The sequence below is a fragment of the Homalodisca vitripennis genome, chromosome 7 (genome assembly GCF_021130785.1).
Source record: "Homalodisca vitripennis isolate AUS2020 chromosome 7, UT_GWSS_2.1, whole genome shotgun sequence".
Classification (NCBI taxonomy): domain Eukaryota; kingdom Metazoa; phylum Arthropoda; class Insecta; order Hemiptera; family Cicadellidae; genus Homalodisca; species Homalodisca vitripennis.
This window is the reverse complement of record NC_060213.1, coordinates 29,921,162-29,931,315: the sequence shown is the minus strand read 5'-3', so window position 1 is coordinate 29,931,315 and position 10,154 is coordinate 29,921,162. Positions and strand designations below refer to the sequence as shown.

Sequence of the window (10,154 nt, the reverse complement as noted above, 5' to 3'; positions counted from 1 at the left end):
ATGTGAGTACGCTGTACACGGTTTTCTTTTTTTCCTTCTAGGTTTAGTTCTGATCCGCCATCCCGTTCGCCACCAAGGATGCTCGCTTCCTAATTGTCTGCTTTGGGTGTGCGAACGGGGATGTGCGGTTTCAGTGTGTATGTTTGTGTGTGTGTGTGTGTGTGTGTGTGTGTGTGTGTGTGTGTGTGTGTGTGTGTGTGTGTGTGTGTGTGTGTGTGTGTGTGTGTGTATTGTTGTTGTTCTTCTTGTTGTTCTTGTTCTTTTTGTTGTTGTTGCTTCTTGCGGCAATATAGCAACCTCCAATTTTGCGTAGGAAATATAATTATTTGAACTAGAAGTAAAAACCCTAAAATAAGAATTACTCGAAATTTTGCTTAAGTTCTGATCTTTTTAATAATGAACAATGGAAATGAGTGCCTACACGATGAATGATAAACGAGTAACTCCGTTTTTAAAATTTTATAGGACCCTATCGTATTTCACCACAAGTGCTTTCACTAAGAAAGCCAAGAACTTCGACTTTAGAGCTCCTCTATATTGTTCTGAAAAGAATGTTCGTGTTACTAAAATCATAGGAGCTATTCAATAAAATACGGAACATTGCAATTGCGCTCGAAGCCGCGGGTATCTGCTAGAATGAGTAATTTTAAAAAATGCTGCATTCTATAATATTAATTTTCTCTTTAAGACTGTCCATATTTTATTCAATTCCTTTTCAGTTATTCATAAGCATGAATACGTTTTTAGTTTAAGTTTAAGTTTAAAGATACTGCTACAATAAGCAGTTTTTTTATTATTTATTTACTTTAATATTTCTAAAACTTATCCATAATATTTTATATAGACAGTGTTCCTAGTGTTTCACGCAGCAGTGTTAACTTGGTTATTACAGTTAACGCAATAAATAGTTATGGAAATTATTTTACGTGGTTCTAAACTGCTTGAGTATCCAAAATTGTTATCATTTTTCACATAGAAGTATATAAATAATATACTTAGTTATATCATTATTAATTTAAAAAGCCAAATTAATATAAACGAGTTGTTGACGGGTGAAATCTGGTCGAAATAATACAGCAAAAAAGTCGAATATCCGTTAAAAAATAAACTTTTATTATTTTTTAACTAAAATCGAATTGTTATCAGATACTTTAATATTATTTGGTAACTTTAAAAAATTGTAAGACATTAATTGAAGATACATCTAACTCATATTTATACCGCAAACGTAACGTCAGCAGAAATGTAGAAGTTTGCGGTAGTTGTTTGCATGAACTCCAGGTGCGCTTCACAGCTAAATCTGTGATTATTACATAGAATGTTGCTTCCCTTAATCTCCATTATATTTTATCACCGTTTCCTTTATTTTAAAAGGTTTCCATAAAATCACACATTTGTTAAAAGAAATAAACGTTACACAAAGTGACAAACGATTTGGAATGGCGTTAGTTACAATTTGTTTAACATTTGATCTTTAAGGAACATCTTATTATAACAACTAAATCGTTTGGTACAAACGTTTACTTATAAAAGTAATTTATTCACGTGAGACTAGTTAATTATTTCTTAGATACAATGAACAAATCGATGACCCATTTTCTGACAATAGATGGTTCTCACATAATATTTCCACTGGTTATGCTGTTATATTCATCAAGTAGAAATTTCGAAGATGTAAATCTATTTATTAGACGATGCAGTTCTTTTTAGTAATTTGTGTACAACATAAAATAAAAGGAAAATATACAAGAATAAAATACACATGAAACACTATTATTTGAAAATGTTTCAGTATTTAAAGATAAAATAAGCTTTTATATTATGAGCTTTTGCAGTCAGCGTGATTTTAGGTAATCAAGACGTGAGTGATAGTGTAATTAAAACTAAATAATAAGCTCGAATTAAATTGCTCCGAATCGTAATTTTTAATTGAATTATTTCATAACCTACATTATACTGTATAAAAAGTGTATTGTTCCAGCAGTAACCGCGAGGACCATTCCACGTGCGCTGTCACAGCCAGAAAATTGAACGTATTCCGTTCAGTTGTATAGAACGATACCGAAAAGAATCGATTCCAACGGTGGTGATAACATAGGTGCCCAAATCAATAAAGTGAATGACAGACATTTTTTAAGTAATCAAAACTATACAAATTTCCTGGATGTAGCATGAAGATTGAAAAGATGTAAGACGTTCATGTAGAAACATTTACTTCCTCTTAGTGCAACGTCTGGAATCGTATAAGTGATAAAGATCATAAGCTTTCAGGATAGAATGGAATAAAAAGGCGGTGAGAAAATTTGGAGTTTGAAATTATGTGTGGAAATTTGGTAGTGATTGTGCTCTAAAACCCGGAAGAAAAACTTGTTTATGAGTCGCTCTCGTTTTAGCGGGCCTGCGAAATTGACTCAAATTCAAAAGGCTGTATTATTTGTAGATGTAATACTGCTTGCAAAAAACCAAAATGACTATAACTGCTCGGGAAGGGATGGCTTGTATTGTTCTCTTAGGGCAAGAAGCTTAGAAAATATCACCTAGTCCTATAGATACCTTTGTGCTGCTTCCAGAGTGACAGGATTTTTTTCAGAGTGACAGGTTAGGGGTAGGGGGCACCTCATATCGAGAAAGGAAGAGTTTAGGGCACTAATCTCAAGTCATGTCTCCTCTAATTAAGAGGACGCCAGGTCTGAACCAGCTTCTCTAGTCAAAGCAGGTAGGGGGTGGCACACCCTTATGTCTAGGCTGGAGAGAAGCTTTAACTCGTAGGGAACAAACCCCACCAACTCCAACAGACATCTCCCGCAGTAGACTAGACCTATCGTATTACCCTTGCGCCCAGAACCTCAACACTTGCGGTTAGTGATGTGCCGCTCCAAGACATCCTTAAGGTTGCCCAGATTTAAGTGACACATCGGTTTTTGCTGTACCCACTGAGGGTTCAACCTGCCAGAAGTGAACCCTCCTGGGGGGGAAATGGATGGTTTTGAGTTTTTTTTACATTTTCTTTGGATGATGCAAATTCCTTTGTACTCTGAAAAGTGATTGAGTACGATCATTTTAGTTTCACCCGATTATACTCACAGAGTTTGGCATGCTTGGGACTATTCAGTAGTCAAATGTAAATTTAAGGTTTCCAGAATACGTTTGTATTGAGATCTAACCAGGAACATTTATTTAAGGTGAGTCGAAGAACACGATGTTCCTTAAGGATATTTCTTGTCAATATTGTGTTTGAAGGATATCTACGTCAGCCTTGTTGAAAGCTGTGAGGTTCCAGGTCTGGCGCAATAGCAAACATTAAACAAGTAATATTTGAGATTTCTTACGATGCATATCAGAGACTTTCAAGGACTGCTTAGCTTGCAGGTGAATGTGTCTGATACCACCATGTCTGTAGGCCCTAGTATGTGTAATAAATGGAACTTAATAATCAACATGAAGTTTTTAAGGTACATAATGAATTAGGCTGAATACGAGTGAATTGTTTTTTGGCTTATACTAAGTATAACAGTTTCCCGAAGCTAATTATAAACTTTGAGTTAAACGTATTATGAGTAGAATAGAATAGAATAGATTATATTCATTTCACGTGAAGTAAAGAGTTAAAACTATTTTTATAGTGTAGATTACCTAAAGGCGCTCATGAAAATAGAGAATTAATAATCTGCCCTCATCTAATTCCATAAATATTATTTATAATAATGCTCTGAATTAATATGATCTGAGAAATAAGTCCGTGTTTTCCCTAATCCATCGATTCTTGTTAATTCATTTAAAGTTACCTGCTCATTATTATCTCAAAGTTCAAGAGGTATTTCCCCTTTTATTTTTAAAACTATAACTTTGGAATCTTTCAAATATCTAATACTAATTTCCTCGAGTATAATGCTCGTACCGAATGCTGGCTAACTAGCAATCCTAGAATGCCAACCTCATCTAATTATAATTAGTCTCTGTGTAAACAGCATTATGCACAGTATGTTCAACTAATTGTGGTGCTCTCACTTTAATATCCGGGACATTAAGAGTTACAATATTAAAATATTCTACTAAATCATTTTCATTTCAGTTTAATTCCATAAATATAACTTACTTGCGTCACATATTACTGACTTTCTAATCCACTATTTTTTCTTTACACTCTTTGAAAAAAATACCCCTTGTATGAATCTCATGAGATTGTACTGTTTGTTGACAAATTGATTTATTTTATTTTTTTCATAATGGTTACACATAAGATCAATGGAAAAATATTTGATAACGCTCAGCCTAATCCCATGGAGTTACATGCACCATTATAGAACTCAGAGTTGCTAATATATAAATAAAACTTCGTGCAAAATTTCAATTTTGTATTTTCAGTTGGATTTTTTAGGCCATGAGTGATAGGCTTCACTAACGCTCAGCTAAGCAAATTTCTTACATTAAAAAAGTTCCAGTATCATAAATCCTTAAGCTTATTTCTTAACACATGCCATCAACAGCTCATCGAGATAAAGTGCGCCGGCCCTCATGTGACTACAGCCCTCTGTTTTCTGACCTTGGCTATGTCCTCATTATTTCATGAGTCAACCTCCGGCTTCATTACAGCTAACTCAGCTTCCACAGCCAATCTCTCTTCCCACTATCTGCTTCTCTCAGACCGGATAAAATGACAACCCTCCAAGACTAGACGATCATACGAGTACAGCGTAATAGGTACCATCCCTAATAAACGGGTTGTATACTGACTAGTATACTTTAAACTCTAAACGTTTATTACACCCTTAGAAAATCATTTATTAATGAGGAGCCCACACTTTGCCCTCAACAGTATCACCAAATTGTTTAAGTTGTTAAACCAATTACAAAAAAGCTTTTTAGCATTATATGCTTAAGTCATTACAATTTTAAATTGTTCAGGGTAAAAATGTCAAAATCAAATATTTCAAATAAATCAAATGATACAAAATATAACGTTTCAAAGTCTTAAATACAGCTGTTGACACATACATTTTCTCGGAATTAGAGATTTTACTTTTCTGGATCACGCTAATATCGTATACCTATTATTAAATTATGGGAGAAAGAAATACAAACAAGCATAATGTTTAAATTCTATATGAGCAAATCATTTATAATTTGCGAAACCCAAAAACAGCAAACACCAATATAGTAGAATTACAAATTTTCCTGCTGCACCGTCTGATGAATATCAGAGCAAAGCATATCCACCACGTCATTGCCGGGTAGGAATGATATCATTTGTGAATTCCTGTTACACAGACTGTCAGCGTATCTGTACGTGGCTCCTCTATCGATTCCGTATTTGTCAAACATTTCATTTATGGATGGCTTTATCGTGTTGAAATATGAATATTCAATGGCATTTCTTAAACCTGGAATGCCGGAGACCTCATCTATTCCACCCGATTGTAGGCAGTTGGGACACAGTCTGGAAACCATTTGTAGCAACCCATTCTCTTGATTCTCAGTTGGAGCACTCCAGGTGTTGTAGGAGGGACTCTCAGGATAATCCTGGGTACAAAACAGGATGTTACATGTTGCTATAATGAAGTATTAAACTAACAATGATTGGTCAAATATATATTTATGATTTGATCTACTTGATTTTTGCCGTTCCTTGGACACAGCTCATTTCCTTGCAATGCAATGTAAAATTGTACATTGCAATAAAATATTATTTCTTACATTTGATTGATTTGATTTGTAAAATGTAAAATAATGGAGATGTTAAATATATAAATAACTATTACCACCAATGTTAAGGGATAACTGGAAATGGAGATTAAAATGTAGGCATAATGAATTAACTCATACCGAAACCAAGAACCATGTTTTCCTCTGCAATATTTTAAATTAATGCCTTTTCGTTGGTAATCGCATAACTCGATTTGGCTTTTTTATGTTTTAAAATGTTCGTAACAATCCAAATGAGGTTTTTGTCGAAAGACAATTCGGAAGTGATGGAAAATATGAGTATTACTTACTACTGTAGCTGAATAGCCGTACTTTACTACGCGATTAAAATATAAACTTGTTTCGTCTAGTTTGGTAAGTCCCAACTATTACTGTGTTGAATTATAAATTTAGTTCCAGTTCACCACCTTTTAATTGCAGCGTCAGGTATCTGAAACTGTCTCAGACTTGACTCCTGGAATCGAATAAACTCAAAACGAAACATATCCATCGTTTCGACATCAGAGACACCTATAAATAGGTGAAGTGGTAGTCTCGTCATAGTCTCGTCAGGTACAAAAGGAAACGATGTAAGTGTTTCGTTTTAAGCTTTCCGTTGTCAACCTTTTTTGGATATCTTCAAACGAACATGACTCCAGATTCCAGGAGTCAAGTCTGAGACAGCGGCAGATACCAGACGCTGCTATAAAACTAAGGTGAACTTGAGCTAAACTCAATTTTAATTGAATCAACCCTTCCTAAACGGAGAAATACGGGTTCCCTAAATCCACTGTCGCTATTTTTAACAAGCCCTTGAACTTCATTCACCATCTTAGAAAAACCGAGTTTGCCTGCGAATTGTAGGCTTTTAAATTGAAAGGGATAATTAGAAGGGGTTTTGTATATCCACTTGCCCGTTTGCCTGTTCGATAACTCTTGATAGAAAGATCCAAGAGATTTTAAATCTGGTACTTGTGTTCCTTAGATTCCAAGCAAATCCTTGTATAATTTTGGAGTCAAAGATCAAAAAATATTCATTTATCTATCTGCCCCTCTGCCCGTCAAATCAAATAACTCTTGGTATAAATTGAAACTATATACATTGGTTCCTCACGGGTTAAGTTTAAACTTTATTTGTTTCTGAATAGAAAATATTTTCCGACACTCTTTTTACCCTGGAATGTACATTCCAGTACCTACATTGTGGCCCCTTGAAAGAGACTTTCACAGGATTCTAGTTCCTAATATGGATTTAAGTACAAATAACCGTTTAACTAGGTCATGGGAATAACTCATAACTGTATAAGTTTGTTTACTATATTATGGTACATATCATTGCAAAACTAGATGCAGGCAAAACAACCGTTCTTTAATGCACTTAAACCTGACATATATTGTTTATTTTGCATAAGTATAGAGGATTTATTTTTGAGATATCACCAGAATTTCAAATTGTTTATTCAGATCTCTTTGTATTACTAATAAATAATAAAGCCAAATGGCCACAATATTAATCGTTCGTCTCGTAATATAGTCAAAATATACTGGAACATATTATTAGGATTTACCTGATAGTTCCAGTACTGCTGGGCGTCCACTGTTTCCAAATATCCCGACCCTGTAGCGATTATCGATATTGCCAAAGGTACAATAATCCACATGTTTGAACAGTTTTCTGAAATAGAAACACATGACAGCAATTTAACATACAGAAATAATTACATTGTAACTGATACTGATTCCTCAATGGTTTTGTCAAATATACCCAAGAATACATCCATTATAAAGGGTCTGTATTAATATAGTTTCTGTGTGTTTCTAGAATTGTGATTTTGAATGCGTCAGGCGTAGCAACGTTGTCTCTCCAATAGGATAGTTGGCCACAAGTACTCATTTCTCACTCACTATTTTTCAATATGATAAATAATTAAAGATACATTTACTATTTACTAATTAAGCCAAGAAGGGAACTTTCAAAACCATTAGGGCGTAGTTCAGTGGAATTTTCAAAATAGGGATATACGAGTATGTTAACCACGGAATCTAAGAATGTCCATGTAAAATTTTAGTGCAATCGGACAAGGAGTTTTTACTGCATTGAGTAACGCATACAAACACACAGAGAGACATTATTATAATGTTATATAATATTATAGGTTATTTGTATTATATTAATTTGTGTCACTCTCAGCCTATATATGTACGAGATATTTTAAACGCACTACCCGTAAAGATTAATCCATATTGCAGTCTTGGCTGAATCAATGCAAAATATTAATCTTAATACTATTGAGTACATAGAATATTTAGAAATAGATATTTCTGTTTGCATGAGTTTAAAATTTTTCTTTTAATTGCATTTTAAACTATTTTTTTAATCAAACACTTAAATAAGGAATCGCTTACAGATTTTAATGTTGTATTATAGTTTACATTAAACATTAAATTTTATTCCTTCCAGTACTTTTTTAATTTACGTTACGTTAAGGAAAGTTACTTATGTTGAAAAATATGTACAACAATAAAATAATTGTATCTTTGATTTATTTTTTTATGTCACTTAATGAAATTTGACGTAGTTGCACATTTCGTCAATTCATAAGAAAACATTTGCCCAGCAATTCTTATAATTTACAATATTTTATGATGAACGAAAAGAAATGTATATCTTTAAAATTTGTTAAAATTTTTTGAAAATAAATACATCTACGTGAGTCTGCGAAATAGATAAAATAGTGCAGGGGTTCCTTGGAGATCCCTTACAGTATATTTTTATGGATATCTTGAGGGTACTTAAAAGCAGCTGGGATCAAAAGAATTAAAGAAATGAATAACATGAAAATGCCTTTTACAATGGTTTTGTATACTACAATGTAAAAACTTATTCTACTTACCTGGGTCCAGTAAAATGGAAAAGATGTTGTCTATTTGAACTTGCAGTGTTGAATGCTCTGAGGTGTGGGAAGGTTCTTCTCGAGTGGGAAGAATCAGAAACCAAAGTAATAACCTGTCAAATAATATTTATGTACTGTAACATTTGTGTTCCGCTGTTTCTGTTGAGAACAATGAGCAACTATTGATAACGCTTCAAATTAGAGTTATGTAGCGTAACTTTAATCAACTTTTAATCACGGGAACAATTCTTAATTAACTAAAGCTATCATTATGTGCTTATTTGTGAATTATTGATTGCAGAATTTCGAAACTGAAAAAAATCAGTATCGATATTATAACTTAAATGCCTGAGAAAAGCTTGGCACGGACATCAATGATGTGATCATTCCACGTCAATCCTTGATCCAGTTGAATTCCAAGGAATTTTGTTAAATACACCTCTTCCAGCTTGAGAATAGAGGATGCCAACATTGCGATAGGGCCATACTGTGAGTCTGTAAGACTCAGGCAAAGATCTATAACAGATTATTTTGTAAAATGTGTTGTGATGTTGATGGATTTGAAATTTTGGACTCAATTATTAAGATCGACAAAAGATTGGAGGTGCAAATTTGAACTGAAACAGAAACTAGTATCATAAGCATATTCCATGAGTCGCCCGTGCATATGATGACCCTATGTTGTTGACATATTTCAAAAAATGGACTGGACTGGGAATGGACTTCTGTGGGACTCCATGCTCAGAATTATGGAATGGGAAAATTAGTTTGAAATTTGGACTTTTTGCGTTCTGTGGCTGAGCAATGAGCTCAGCCATTTGTGGCCATGCCAACTTTGACGAAAACGAATCGGTATATGAGATGCGAATTAACTAATTTAACTTAACTAATCACTAACTAATCTCACTCACTAATCTAACTGACTGACTGACTTAACTAACAACTAACTAACAAATCTCTCTAAACACTTTAACTATTTTTTTAGTATTTTCTCCATACTGATCAAAAGGTTGAATTCTTTTATAAATTTTTATACTACCGTTTTTTTACAGCAGTAATATTGTTTATACCGCCAAATTTTATTTTAAAACTATAACAATATGCTTCTTCAAGTTCTCTAGGTTTTAACTAAGTGATTTTTATATGACTATGATGGTTGACAGATAAGTGTAAAATAGGAAATGTTCTGTCAACTTCATGATTTTAACAAGTTTAACGACTTTGTTAAGTGCATTCCGATTTAAACAATTTAGGTAGTCTGAAGTAGAACTGGGTTGGTGGAGATGACAGATAACGCTTATTTTGTGCTCATGGAAGTTTTTTGAATGGGCATGTTTTAAAACATACCTACTCTTGGCTGGTGTTATAACTAGAAGAATTATAGGAAGCTGGTTCTTCACAGAAGTACCGAAATGTTTGAGAAATGTTATTGTATAAGCAATGCTTTGTCGCGATGTAAGCATGAAAGTAAACAGGTTAGAGAAAAAGTTATATATTTTAAACTTAACCTATTTATTATACATTATAGTTGGGTTGTTTTTTAACCAAGCAATAGAATCCCTTTGTATATTAAATTTT

The 10,154-nt window shown here is 33.5% G+C and overlaps 1 protein-coding gene across 1 annotated transcript; it reads right to left on the bottom strand.

Annotated features, from left to right (window-relative positions):
- Positions 1-5,087: 5,087 nt before the first annotated feature.
- On the bottom strand, positions 5,088-8,665 carry LOC124366515. Its single transcript, XM_046823103.1, has 3 exons — positions 8,577-8,665; positions 7,251-7,357; positions 5,088-5,520 (listed from the first exon to the last, which is right to left on the bottom strand). The coding sequence occupies exons 2-3, from the start codon at positions 7,341-7,343 to the stop codon at positions 5,164-5,166; spliced, it is 450 nt and encodes a 149-aa protein (XP_046679059.1). The 5' UTR covers positions 7,344-7,357; positions 8,577-8,665; the 3' UTR covers positions 5,088-5,163.
- Between the last annotated feature and the right edge of the window lie 1,489 nt (positions 8,666-10,154).